This window comes from Lolium perenne, chromosome 3 (assembly GCF_019359855.2).
Source record: "Lolium perenne isolate Kyuss_39 chromosome 3, Kyuss_2.0, whole genome shotgun sequence".
Classification (NCBI taxonomy): Eukaryota; Viridiplantae; Streptophyta; class Magnoliopsida; order Poales; family Poaceae; genus Lolium; species Lolium perenne.
In genome coordinates this window covers 182,275,879-182,290,430 of record NC_067246.2, presented here as the reverse complement: position 1 = coordinate 182,290,430, position 14,552 = coordinate 182,275,879, and the positions used below count along the sequence as shown (strand labels likewise).

Here is a 14,552-nt window from a genome sequence, read left to right as displayed (position 1 = left end):
TAGCAAGAACCAGGTGGCATGGAACGCGGCGCTGCCGCGCTCGTGGACGCCGGTCGTACAGAGTGGGCGCTCTCCTTCTTCCAGAACATGCCCAAGAAGAACGCCACCTCGTACGCCACCATGATCGGGGGCCTTCCCGTACCGGGGCGGTCACCAGGGCGCGCCATCTCTTCGACCAGTTGCCACGTGATGGGCACAATGTGTTTACCTGGACAGCCATGATGTCGTGCCATGTCCGCAATGGTGAGCCCGGCGGAGCTCTTGAGCTATTTGTGGTCCTCTACGGTGAGCTCTTTGCGCGCAAGGTTCTGCCCAACGCCCACTCCTTCAGCTCACTGCTCAAGGCATGTGTTGCCCTCAGGTTGCTCTCTGTGGCGTCACAGCTCCACTCGTGCATCGTCAAGCTCTTGGACGAGGGGAGCGAAGATTGCATCTTTGCTTGGAATGCGTTGATTGATGTGCACGCAAAGCTGGGTGCACTGTCTGATGCTGAGAAGGTGTTCCATGGGATGCGGTATAAGAACATCTCTTCCTGGAACATCATGATGGGTGGATACTCACTGCATAAGCTCGGTGACAGGGCCCTTGATCTCTCCAAATCGATGATGAGAAAGGATGCCGTCTCATGGAGCATCATAATATCCTGCCTGTGGGAGAACCGCCGTGGAGAAGACGCACTCCGCCTCTTCATCCATCTGGTAAGATTGGAAGGCCGCAGTGATGGCCACGGCAATGGCAAGCTGTGCATGTCAACATACACTACCGTTTTGCACATCTGCTCAGTGCTGGCGTTGCTTGTTTTTGGGAGGCAAGTCCATGCACGCGCTGTGAAGAGTCTTTGTCATAGCAGTACCTTCCTCTGCAATTCTCTGGTCAGCATGTACAGCAGTTGTGGCATGACACATGGTGTTTGATGAAACAACTGTAAGAGACGCCATATCATGGAACTCGGTGATACAGGGGCTTGGCCAGAATGGTCTAGGCAAGCAAGCCCTGCTGTTCGCAGAGCCTGCACTTGAACTGAAAATGTACAATGGCAACACCTTCATCGCCATCCTGTAGCCATGCTGGATTGGTCGCCGACGGGCTAGGCTACTTCCACTCCATGAATGAAAAGTATGGAGTGGAGCGGACACTTGACCACTACTTCAATGCTATCGATCTGCTCGGTCGTGCAGGGAGGCTAGAAGAGGCACATTCCCTGCTTCAGAACATGCCGCTCGCACCAACTGTGGTGGCGTAGTCTACCCTTCTGCATTCTTGTTTGGCTCATAAGGACAGCTTGGTGGGGAGCATCGCGGCATGGGAACTGAAAGCTCTGCAACCCGATGGCAGCAAAAATTATGAGAGATTGGTGCTCGGTTGCAGAGGATCTGGTGAGATTACTGAAGCATCCTCTAGTGTGGCAGGGGATGGGAAAAGTGTTGCTCACATTCCTGGATGCAGCTGGGTCACCTGAGGTCTGAGTGTCTGACCATAAGTTCGCCCCAGGGTTCTTCAGCTCATGCCAGGAACAAATTTAGCCTCTGTACATACAGCTTCAGCCCTACAGATATATGCGCTCACCATTGCTTGTTGCACACGCCCCAAATATTCTGAGCTTTAGTGCCAGTCTTGGCTTCATGATGCTGATCTGACAAGAGATAGAAGGTTTGATTCTTTCAAGAGAAGAAGTCGCGCCATCTTAACTTAGCGTTGATGGTTTTGCAAGGTAGACAGTGACTCAACAAACTGTTACTATGTATGTATCATCCGTTTGACTCTGTTTGGAGTAATTACGTATCTACGGTACCATGGTAACGGAGCATTACACAAATATAAACTTCGTGAACAGCAACTACTAGTCAAGTACTCCCTCCGTCTCAGATTAACAGGCGCGCACGTAGTTTAAGAAATTGCTTTGACCATTATTTTAGTCAATAAAATATGAAATATATGTCATAAAAATTATATCATTGGAAAGCTTTTTTGCATACGAATCTAACTATATATATTTTTGTAGATATAAAAGTTATATTTTGTTGACCAAATCAATGGTCAAAGTTTATCTTGAACTGTGTGCGTGCCTGTTAAACTGAAACGGAGGTAGTACTAGTAATATATGTGCATTTATTATCAGGCAAGTGTTGATTGTTTGCTAATTCCTAGTTGCCTAAAATTTTCATGTCTCAGTTACCCTAATGCAGTGTTCGATTTGGAAGGCTTCGGTGCCATCCAAAGTAAAGATCTCTGCCTTGAAAGCAGCAAATAATGCCTTAGCAACTGTGGAAAATAAACGGAACAGAGGAATGAAGGTGACAGGGTTTTGCGCTATGCAGACATGAACGCAAGGACATACCCCATGCTCTTTCCGCTACCAGCATACTCCCTTTGGAGCATGATGAGGATGATCTGGCACCTTCCGTCAGATAAGGATGTCCAAGTTAATCCAACTATGTGGGTACAGTCAGTCCTAGCTTCTATACCAATGCACATGATTGATGCGTTTCTGTTAGTTCTCTGGAGATCTTGGTATGCCCGCATCCCGCAACAAAGTCACCCATGCTAAACCCCTCCCTTCTGTTGAAAGGTCTAAGCGTTTTCTCTGTGGCTACCTTCACACTCTCAGGAATTTGAAAACTGTGTCCACGACAGACATGATCAAAGGGAAACAGGCCATTCTTACAGATGTGTCTGATAGCGTTCCTGATCGCCTCAAAGAGCCACCAGACATGTGTTGGAACATACACACTGCACTATTGCTAGTGTTTGGGATGGTCATGATCTTAAATTTACTTTTCGGAGAACTGTTGTTCAGGAATTGTATGACAGGTGGCTGGACTTAGTACATTTGGTTAGCTCCCTGTCTCTTAATGATAATGAAGATTTACCTGTGTGGATGTTTCATTGAGTGGGGTTTACTCAGTGAGATTATTTTATGGGGTAATTAACAATGGTGGGGTTATCCCTATTCGTACCCCTGTTTGTGTGGAAGTTGATCATTCCCCCACATATCTTTTGCTTGTCTCTAACAACAAAACTCTTACCATAGATAATTTGAACAAACATCGCCATGTTGAGGACAAAACTTGTGTGTTCTGTTCTGAGTAATCAGTGTTCTTTAATTGTCTCATGGCTCAACACATATTGAAAACTATATATGATAGGTTTGGCATTAATACAACAACAAACAACAACAACAACCAAGCCTTTCAGTCCCAAACAAGTTGGGGTAGGCTAGAGTTGAAACCCATAAGATCTCGAAACCAAGTCATGGTTCCGGAACGTGGATAGCTAACTTCCACGCACCCCTATCCATGGCTAAATCTTTGTCGATATTCCAAACCTTCAGGTCTCTCTTAACGGACTCCTCCCATGTCAAGTTTGGTCTACCACGACCCCTCTTAACATTCTCATCACGCTTTATCCGTCCGCTATGCACTGGCGCTTCCGGAGGCCTCCGTTGGATATGTCCAAACCATCTGAGACGATGTTGGACCAGCTTCTCTTCAATCGGTGCTACCCCAACTCTCTCCCGTATATCGTCGTTCCGTACCCGATCCTTTCTTGTGTGGCCACATATCCATCTCAACATGCGCATCTCTGCTACACTTAACTGTTGGATATGTCGTCTCTTCGTTGGCCAACACTCAGAGCCATACAACATCGCAGGTCGGATAGCTGTCCTATAAAACCTGCCTTTTAGCTTTTGTGGCACTCTCTTGTCACAGAGTACGCCCGAAGCTTGGCGCCACTTCATCCAACCAGCCTTGATTCGGTGGCCCACATCTTCATCGATATCGCCATCCTTCTGCAACATGGACCCCAAATATCGAAAAGTGTCTCTCTCCGGTACCACCTGCCCATCAAGGCTAACCTCTCCCTCCTCGTGCCTAGTAGAACTGAAACTGCACCTCATGTATTCAGTTTTAGTTCTACTAAGCCTAAAACCTTTCGATTCGAGAGTTCGCCTCCACAACTCTAACTTTCTATTAACCCCCGTTCGGCTATCATCGACTAGCACCACATCATCCGCAAAGAGCATACACCATGGGATGTCTCCTTGTATATCCCTTGTGACCTCATCCATCACCAAATCAAAAAGATAAGGGCTCAAAGCTGACCCTTGGTGTAGCCCTATTCTACTTGGAAAGTCATCAGTGTCGCCATCGCTTGTTCGAACACTTGTCACAATATTATCATACATATCCTTGATGAGGGTAATGTACTTTATTGGGACTTTGTGTTTCTCCAAGGCCCACCACATGACATTCCGAGGTATCTTATCATAGGCCTTCTCCAAATCAATGAACACCATATGAAGGTCCTTCTTTTGCTCCCTGTATCTCTCCATCAGCTGTCGTACCAAGAAGATGGCTTCCATGGTAGACCTCCCAGGCATGAAACCAAATTGGTTTTTGGTCACGCTTGTCAACCTTCTTAAGCGGTGCTCAATGACTCTCTCCCATAGCTTCATAGTATGGCTCATCAGCTTGATTCCACGGTAATTAGTACAACTTTGAACATCCCCCTTGTTCTTGAAGATTGGTACTAAAATACTCCGCCTCCATTCTTCGGGCATCTTGTTTGACCGAAAAATGAGGTTGAAAAGCTTAGTTAGCCATACTATCGCTACGTCCCCATGGCCTCTCCACGCCTCGATGGGGATACCATCGGGACCCATCGCCTTGCCGCCTTTCATCCTCCTTAACGCCTCCTTAACCTCAGACTCCTGGATACGTCGAACAAAGCACATGCTGGTATCATCAAAGGAGTCGTCTAGCTCAATGGTAGAGCTCTCAACCTCTCCATTGTAAAGGTTGTCAAAGTACTCCCGCCATCTACGCTTGATCGCCTCATCCTTCACAAGAAGCTGATCATCTCCGTCCTTGATGCATTTGACTTCGTTGACATCCCTCGTCTTCCTCTCCCTAAACTTGGCCATCTTATAGTTGTCCCTTTCGCCTTCCTTCGTGTTTAAACGTTGGTAGAGGTCCTCATACGCCCGACCCCTTGCTTCACTCACCGCCCGCTTTGCAGCCTTCTTCGCCACCTTGTACTTCTCCATGTTAGCTGCACTCCTGTCCAGATATAGGCATCTGAAACAGTCCTTTTTCTCCCTAATAACTTTCTGGACCTCATCGTTCCACCACCAGGTATCCTTAGCTTCCTTCTACTTCCCTTAGTCACCCCAAACTCCTCTACAGCGACCTTCCGCAAGCAGGTCGCCATACTCGTCCACATCATGTTTGCATCGCCTCCTTCCTCCCAAGGGCCCTCCTTAATAACCCTCTCCCTGAAAGCCTGGGATGCCTCACCCTTGAGCTTCCACCACTTTGTTCTAGCGACTTTGGCGCGCTTACCCCGCTGGACACGGATCCTAAAGCGAAAGTCAGCAACCACCAGCTTATGTTGAGGGACAACACTCTCTCCAGGTATCACCTTACAATCAATGCAGGCGCGTCTGCCTTCTCTTCTAGAGAGGACAAAATCAATCAGCTAGAGTGTAGACCACTACTGAACGTCACTAGATGGGATTCTCTCTTCCTAAAGAGGGTGTTAGCTACGACCATGTCATAGGCTAGAGCGAAGCTCAGGACATCTTCTCCTTCTTGGTTCCTGATGCCATAGCCAAAGCCCCCATGCACCCTTTCAAAACCTGTGTTAGATGTACCCACATGGCCATTGAGGTCTCCTCCTATGAAGAGCTTCTCACCAATAGGTACCCTCCTAACCAAGTCCTCCAGGCCTTCCCAGAACTCCCTCTTGGTGCTCTCATTGTGGCCTACTTGTGGGGCATACGCGCTGATAACATTGAGGACTAAGTCCCCAACAACTAGCTTGACAAGGATCATCCGGTCCCCTTGCCTCTTGACGTCCACAACACCATCCATGAGGCTCTTATTGACCAAGATGCCTACTCCATTTTTGTTTGAAGTTGTCCCCGTGTACCACAACTTGAAACCGGTATCATCCACCTCCTTCGCCTTCTGTCCCTTCCATTTGGTCTCTTGGACACATAGGACATCAACACGCCTCCTCACCGCTGTACCAACTAACTCCCGTAACTTACCCGTCAGGGACCCTACGTTCCAGCTACCTAAGCGTATCCTCCTAGGCTCGGCTAACTTCCTTACCCTCCGCACTCGTCGAGTCAAATGCGGAGACCCTTGCTCATTTTTCACTACACCGGGGCGTCGGTGCAGCGCGCCACTAAGGATGTGGCGACCCGACCCTTGCTCACTTATCACCGTATCCAGATCAAGATACGGCGCGCCACCAAGGGGGTGACGGCCCGGCCCTTGCCCATTTGACACCACACCCGGGTTCCGATGTGGCGCGTCGCTAAGAGGGTTACGCCCCAACGAGGTTCCTTTGGGTTTCATCTCCATAAGAGTGGCTGGGTTTTTTACGTTGGCTCGCCTCGCCTATCACAACCCTCCTCCTTTACCCGGGCTTGGGACCGGCTATGTTGAGACAACATAGGCGAAGTTAGGTTTGGCATTAATATTGGAACTAATTTTGAATCAGTGGCTAGATTGGTGGATTAGTAATGAGAAGAATGATGTTCCCAATGCTGTGCTTTGGTAGATCTAGTCGGTGAGGAATGAATTTTGTTTTCAGGGAAGAAGATGGACAGCAATGGACGCGGTCTGGAGCAGGGTGATTCCAAACATAGGAAGATGGCGGGTGCTATGCAAGGATGCTCATACGCTGTTGTTGGAAAGAACAAGAGGAGAGCTGCTGCAGATAGCCTGGAGATGAGCTATGCAAGATTCGTGAAGTTTATTGATCGAGTTCCCTCTCTAAATAAAAAAGCGTTGGCAGAAACCTCCCTGTGTGGTCCGTGCTCGTTTGTTGACCGTTTGGAACCTGGTACTGGACGTTGTAACAAAACACCTTGGTTGCATTTTAAATGGAACAAGGAGGGGGAACCCCGTTTCTCTAAATAAAAAACGTTGGCAGAAACCTTCCCAAGGCTGGGTTAAGCTAAATATTGATGGGTATGTCAAAAGGAGAATGGTAACGCAGGCGCTGGAATGGTGCTCAAAGATGAGGAAGGCAAGGTCATCTTTTTTTTTTTTTTTTTTTTTTTTTTTTGAGATGGAACAGACTGATTCCATTAAACTGGCTCAGCAGACTCGCTGGCCACAACAACGTTTACATCATCTGGTACATACTCTGGCCAAAGCAGCCGTACCTCATTTTGGCTTGAGCCAAAAGCAGCTAACATGTGTGCAGCTTTATTACAACAACGGGCCACATGGGAAACTTTGAAAGAGATAAAGTTTAGTTGTAAGAAAATGCGGATGTCTCGAAAGATCACTCCTTCAGGCATGAGGTCATATTGCGAATTGTTCAGGGCACTGACAAGAATTGTAGAGCCAGATTCTAGCTCGATGCATCCCATCCCCCATGCAGCACTCGCGTGCACAGCTTCCATGCAAGCTAGCGCCTCTGCCTGCAATGCACTTGTTGCGAATTGTTCAAGGCAAGGTCATCTTTTGTGCATGCCAACTACTGAAGTGTTATTATCCATATGAATCTGAAGCCAGGGCGTGTGAGGAAGGCATATCCTTGGCGCTGCAATGGTGCGCGAAGCCTATTGTGATTGAGACTGATTGCTTAAGTCTAATCGTTGCTGCCTCCGGGAAGACACAATACCCTTTCTATGCTTGTTCATCTCATCTCTGTGATTAGGCTTTTGGCTTGTGGCAATAGACAATTTTGCTTTGTAAAAGCGGCTCGATCCTAAAATAGGGTGGGTCATTGAACTGATTCGTGCAGGACCTACTCCTTCGACTCCGCCGCGCTTCCTAGTCTACCGGGTTGGTGACGATCCTATGGAGGCTGCACCTACGGCCCTCAATGTGTCGTCTGCCCCTTCACCCGCGGCCCCTGCCACATCCTGGTTCGGGGCCTCCAATTGAGTCGACTGAGGAGGACGAGGATGAGCTTGCCCCCCAGACGCCGCATACAATGGAAATTATCTATGTTTTCCTTATGGTAAAAGGGCGAGTTCAATCAAGAATTTAGAATAAATGAATATGCTATTGAGAAAGAGCCCCTCAATAAGTAAATAGTGATTATTATAGGGTTTTTCTAGGAGACAAGGTATAATATCTATAATAAATTATCAAATAACTACTCCCTTCGTTCACAATTACCACAATTACCCTACAATTATTGGTTTAGTCAAAGTTAAACTCTTTAAAATTTGACCAAATGTATTAGAAAAAGTATCAACACCTAAAATATACTTTATTAATATTGTTAGAATCATCATAAAAAATATTTTCGTATCGTAAAGTTGATACTTTTTTCGACATATTTGGTTAAACTTTATAAAGTTTGACTTCAACTAAACCTTCAACTAGGGGTATAAACGGATAGGATAATTTCCTCAGAATCCGGCTTTGAATCCGTTTTGTGGTATCCATATCAGATTTTATAGAATCCGGCAGATAAGAGTATTAGATTCCAAAATGGCGCCCCGGATGTGTTATAAGATATGGTAGCAAATAGCATGTAGATGTAGATTATCCAAAAAAAAAAAGGATTATCCAAATGTGTTAAAGCGGACAATCCAATTTTCAACTCAAAAGCAAATGGCAATCTCATAGAGTTAGTTGTTATTGAGTTGCCAAGTTCACTTGGTGAGCATGTCTAGCTCTAAATTTTTTACTACCGATAGACTAATGGTACACATAAATTTATATGTATACCATCTCGTCAATGCTTAGATTTAAGCCTAAATCAGCCCCTAATTTTAAACTAATTGACTATGTAAGGCAGAAAGGTTAAATCCCTTTCAACTTTAGGCAGAACTATAATGAAAGTATTTTTCCGACTAGTTCTGTTTTCAGTCCAAGCTCGTCCCATTTTCAGTTCGAATCCACAGTTCAGGATGCCCGCATTCAAATTTGTAACCTGGTTAGTATCTGCTTCGATCTAAATCCACGGAAAAAATATGGTAAAGAATGTGGTACGAGTAAAATCCGATCCCTTTACACCCCTACCTAGAAGAGGGTAGATGGGAAGACGAGCTCCCCTGGTCTTGAAGGAACTGCCGGCTTCCCGAGCAGTGTACTGGAGTAGATGGTAGGTAACTCGTTAAATCACGCCACTTTGAATCATTAGGACATGAGCTTTCGTACTACACTCACAGCAGGTGCAGAGGAACCGACGTGAAGCTGTGCAGCTTAAATTCTTCAGATAAAGTGCACATTACGTACATGATTATCAAAAGAATTGTTATCAAAAGAATGTGTTAATATGTTCTGACAATTGTTATCAAAAGAATGTGCTTGATTGTCCCGCATACATGAATCTACCGCATACATGATTGTCCCAAACCACTATAATCAACTCAACATATCCAAGAAATGTCCAACACAGAAATTTGCATAAATTAAGACGACCTTTCTTTCACTATAATTCTATTTGGTGACACCACTTGAACTAAGGGAAAGGGCTAGAGTTTAATTACAAATAAACATATGTCGAGGAAAAAGGGAAGAAAATTGAATGCTACTTTCCCGTCCGTTCCTGTTATTGCGTCATTGATTGGTAACACAACATAGCGCCAATTACATGATATATTATCTAGCTGGATGCTTACTGGATGACATCATCTCAAATGGTGCGTTAGGGTTCAGGACCAGCAGCAAGATGTTGAAAACCCCTCCCCTCACTGAAACATCTTCATCTATAAGGCTATACAAGAAACTCATGTATCGACAAAAGCTTGGTGGTACAACGCAAGTATTGCCTCGGACAAAGTTCTGCTGACTGAAGCCAAATGCACGCAACAGATCAGCAAGCTTGAAGAATCTGCATTTACCAGGTGAGTAGGTTATAGAATCTGCATTTGGTAGAGAATATTCTAACAAAGAGTGTTCAATTTACCGCAGAGGCAGCCCTTTTGTTTTGCACAGTCAACATGACAGCATCAAGAAAAACCTTTGCAGCTTCAGCCTCAACTTCTGCAGCTTCTGCAACCCTTGCTGCCTCTTCAGCCTCTGCATTGGCCACTTCTGCCTCGGCCACTGCCTTGGCAGCAAATACTGCTGCTTCTTCCTTAGTCATGCGTGTCATCATATCCAGTTCAGCATCCACTTGAGGCTTAGTTAGTTGTTTAATACTAATATTTTGCCTGTTGTCTCCAGTGGAATGCACTTTGGTACCCCTTCCACCTAACGATCCTGAACTCGGTGCAATTCTGTATTTTTGGTTGACCTAAAACAATGATTAAAAAAACTTAAACTTTGCATTTTAGATGATAGACTAAAATACTCATGCACGAATGCAAGCACACATAAAGTACCTTCATCAATTTTCCAGTAGCAACCAATGCCTTCAATTTTGAAGATAGTAACCTTTGAAAATCAGTAGGTGGCCAGTATTGCTCCTACATATACAGACAAGTCTCATAAGAGTCATATGTGAAATCACTAAAGAAGGTTTTGTTAATGCATAGAATTCAACAGAGATGCCTCAGATTCCCATAAAGAGCACGATAATCATTTATGTAGAAGGCAGTAACAAAAAAGGAAATAACTGACCATCAGGACAAACTTGAAGTACATAAAAACTCAAAACAAAAAATAGAATCAATCAAAGAAATAAAGGAAGATATTAATGATGATTTCAGATACCTCAATGTATGTAGCGATGGTTGCTTTATTAGATCCAGAAGACTCCTTAAGCTTCTTTATAGCTTCTAATATGAGGTCATCAAGCCTATGACCAAACATTTTGGAATAGTGTGATGAATGCTCAGAGCTGCTACTCACAGTAAAGTATATAATGGCTAACAAGCAATGTTTGGATGGTTTTCTCAACTTGAAGCATAACCTCAGTTCCATCTTAACAAAACAATAAGCATTCAGGCATAACAATATGCAAAGAATATAGCTAGTACAAACATATTGACTGCTTCATAGCAAGTCAACTTAAATACTAGTAGTGGATTGCACAATATACACCTAAACAGTACAGTATGCTTTTCTGAATGAGGGGGATATAACTTTCTCTGCTGCATCCTTTTTTGTCTGCAGCTAGATCAGCCGCATGGTTATATCAACCATGCATAATTCCATGTTTCCAACTGGATCTTTTTCTTCAGGAAATGGTAAAGTGGGGTTAAAACATAAGATTTCCAGCATACTGGCAGCTAATAGTCGTACCACCCACCAGACTAAAATCTCAAGTACAGCATAGAGCGGACAAAATATATAAAAAATGTCATGTGGCACTGAATATGCATCCACCACAATAAACATGCATCAAACAATGCCCTAAATAGGGTTCTCCTGAACGTACTGAACAGCCATGCATGGCATGTATGTGGCCTGTATATGCATAGTAACCTATCTTACCAAAAGCATATATTGTATATTTAACCAATTTCAAAATATGCTAATATATGTCTGGACTTACGAAACCCACTGTCCAACTGGTAAGCTGAGAGAATTAATCTGATGCACGTGTAAGCATGGTTCCATATCTGAATGGTCTCTGGTTGTAAGCAACAATAACAACAACAACAACAACAAAGCCTTTTTCCCAAGCAAGTTGGGGTAGGCTAGATATGAAACCCAACATATAATTCATGGTCTCAGGTTGTTAGCATGCCAACCATATAATTTCTCTTATGCAAGATAATCTTATAATTGTGCTAGTGTTGCCATCAACTTCTTAATAATGGAAATTTCTACAAGCCTGTCCCCTGAACTGCCCCTGCGCGGCTCAGGGGGTGAACCCTACCCGCTGCTGGACAAGCTCACCTCCTTCCCCCTTCTCTCGCGCCGCTGGTCCAGCAGGTTATTACGAGAACTCGCCTCCTCCTTTCCTGGTGGGAGCATCTTAGATCTGACGGCACAGCAACGTCATTTGGCAAGACAAGGGGACTGGCCAGAGGTTTGGCAGCGAGAGATGGCAGCATGTGGTGTTGGTTTTGGTAGCTTTAGGTATCTGGTCTGCCCGACGGTGGTTCCTGCTAAATTTAGTGTGGTGCTGTGTGTGGTGGCGTACTAGCGGCGGTGACAGGGTAAGATAGTGGCGATCTGGCTGTCAGATTGAGACCGAGGTTTGGCAAACCAGTGATCAGCGCTTCTTGTGGCCGCTCACTTGGCACCGTTGGCCTAGCATTGCCCGAGTGCCTGGCTTTGGTCTATATGGCTGATGTTGCGGCCTCAGCTCAGCTCAGTCCTACTGCCAGTCGATGTGTGTGTGTGTTTGTGAGTGTGACAGGTTATTCTCTTATGCTTATTTAATAAATTGAGGCTTTTGGACTCCAGTTTAAGTTTAGTAATAATAGGACATTATAACCTTCTCGTAATTAACCTAGTCAAGAAAAAGTCATGTGATACAAATATCTATCTTAATTCTCAACAAGTGTTCATATGTGAAGCCCTAGACTAGTTATCTCAAAGACAGGTTACATGTCAGCAGTCCTAAAATGGTATGCATAGAATTCCAATTCCAATATACTTACGAACCTAAATGCCTGTGTCAAACACACAGAAATTTACATTGATGGAAATTTTTGAAAAAGCAAGAAACATGCAGGTTTAATTATAAAATTAATATGAAACAAGTTGAGAAACATATTTATTCACTAACCTAGCAACTGACTTCCCTGGACTGCACTCAAGCTGCTTGGGTTCAACAACCATTGCCAGTGGTTTGGCATCGATCACTGCAGTGGGGGCATTGTCCAGATTACTTGTATCGACATCCATTGGTTCGGTGACAACCTTAGGCACACGCTTGCCTTGCTTCAATGCCATTCTTGCCTTCTCTCTTGAGCCATATCCTCCAGCGGTGACACTCAAGTTACGCCACTTGTCCTGCACAGCCAGACCATAATAAGATTTATTTACACTCCATGATACACAGAGAGACATTAGTAGTTGTTGCAGGAAGCTCGAGGCTATAGCGGCAGACAGCTAAATGAGAACTGCAATTGTTTGCTCAAACTGCTAAGCAACTTAGCATCTTAGCCCATATATTTAACAAAAAAAAAATAGAACCCATTATGATGATCTGACCATGACTTGCTTCCCAGGACAATCAGTACTCCGTTTTATTTTTCATCCTACAGAACAACAGAATCCAAGAATGTAGTAACATCAGCGATACCAGAAGAGGATACAGCGTTGGTAAATTTTAAAGCCAACTTGCTCCGTCATCAAATCTATAAATCCTTTTTTTTTCCTTGAAATGGAGATGAAACAATCTAATGAGAGAAACTTCTAGAGTAATATCGGATCTTAGAACAAGCCACCAATCGAGAATTAATGGGCCAACTCATATAGCACTAATGGCAACTTCCGATAGATCAAGCCGTGCAAACTGCCCCCGACGGAGAAACCCAATGAGCATCAACACCCCCCCTAAATCCCGATCTGGAACGAAAGCCTCAATCGTATCGTCCACCCAAATGGACTTGAGATTTTCCAACCGGTCCGCCGCCAGAATTGACGCGTTAAAGAGCAGCCCTCCGGGCGCCGATCCGATCAGCATAGGGGCAAGACCCACCTTGAGGTCAACATTGGATCGGAGGCGCAGGACGGCGCTGAAGTCCGGGTCGCGGAGGATGGTCCGCCACTTGCCCGGGCCGTGCTTGGCGACGCCGGCCTTGAGCGCGGCCTCCTCCTCTGACGTCCACCTCTGCTTGGGCGCACCCATCCCACGAGCTCGGCGCAACCGCGGCGCGGCCAGAAACCGCGCCCCGCAAGAACCGACCCCAAGGGTTTCGTCTCGTGTCGCCACCTCTAGGGCGGGGCGGGGCGGGGCGGGCGGCGTTCTTGATGGGGGCAATTCGATGGATTCAGAGGGGAATTGGAGGAAAGATCCGGCAAGACGAAGGTCAGGAGGCGATCGGGGCGCGGGGAGTCCGCCGGAGATCCGGAGGCGGAGGGGTTCTAGGCGAGGGTGGCATGAGATGAGGAGGAGGAAGAGAGGTGGGAGGCAACCATCGTCAAGGCTTTGGGGGCGGAGCTTATAAACGGGACGAGATTAATTGCTCTGTCCGCCTTTTTCTTCTTCTTGGACAGAATGGGATTTTTTTGTGTGGCTCTTTACTTTTACTCCCTCCTGTCCAAAATAAGTTGCATATAAAGTTTGACCAAAGTCAAACTTTGAAAAGTTTAACCAAAATATAAATATATACAATGAAACACTAGTAATAATTTTAGAATTCATGAAATATATTTTCATATTATATGTATTTGGTATAGTAGATCTTCGTATTATTATCTATATTCTTAGTCAAAGTTTAACATGCACGCAAAAGTATGCGCATCATAATATGGATAGGAGGGAGTATTTTTTTTCGAGGGAACGCCAGGACTCTACCTCTTATTGATTACCAACAATTAATACATCGTTTATGAGTTTGTTTAAAAGGAAATTGAGGGTTTCATCGAGCCAATTATAGAAAACAATTATTACTAAAACTAAACTTCGCTAGCTCATAAGCAACCAAGTTTGTTTTCCTCGGACAATGATTAAAGATAAATAAGCCAATCATCAACGATAGATCCATGCAATCAGCAAAGATGCCC

General features: G+C 45.0%; 1 protein-coding gene across 1 annotated transcript; it reads right to left on the bottom strand.

Moving 5' to 3' along the window:
* Positions 1-9,381: 9,381 nt before the first annotated feature.
* LOC127342786 (single myb histone 2) lies at positions 9,382-13,994 on the bottom strand. The gene is made up of 6 exons (XM_051368795.2): positions 13,525-13,994; positions 12,607-12,833; positions 10,638-10,722; positions 10,307-10,390; positions 9,889-10,218; positions 9,382-9,813 (listed from the first exon to the last, which is right to left on the bottom strand). Exons 1-6 carry the CDS (start codon positions 13,672-13,674, stop codon positions 9,796-9,798), a joined length of 894 nt encoding a protein of 297 aa, XP_051224755.1. The 5' UTR covers positions 13,675-13,994; the 3' UTR covers positions 9,382-9,795.
* Between the last annotated feature and the right edge of the window lie 558 nt (positions 13,995-14,552).

What these genes read in the sequence shown, in the direction of transcription:
- LOC127342786 (XM_051368795.2), bottom strand. Translation starts at nt 13,674, where the DNA reads ATGGGTGCGCCCAAGCAGAGGTGGACGTCAGAGGAGGAGGCCGCGCTC. An exon ending in CCAGGGAAGTCAGTTGCTAG is followed by an intron (nt 10,723 to 12,606) that starts GTTAGTGAATAA and finishes GTTTGGTCATAG; the next exon opens with GCTTGATGACCTCATATTAG. An exon ending in CTACTGGAAAATTGATGAAG is followed by an intron (nt 10,219 to 10,306) that starts GTACTTTATGTG and finishes TCATTGTTTTAG; the next exon opens with GTCAACCAAAAATACAGAAT.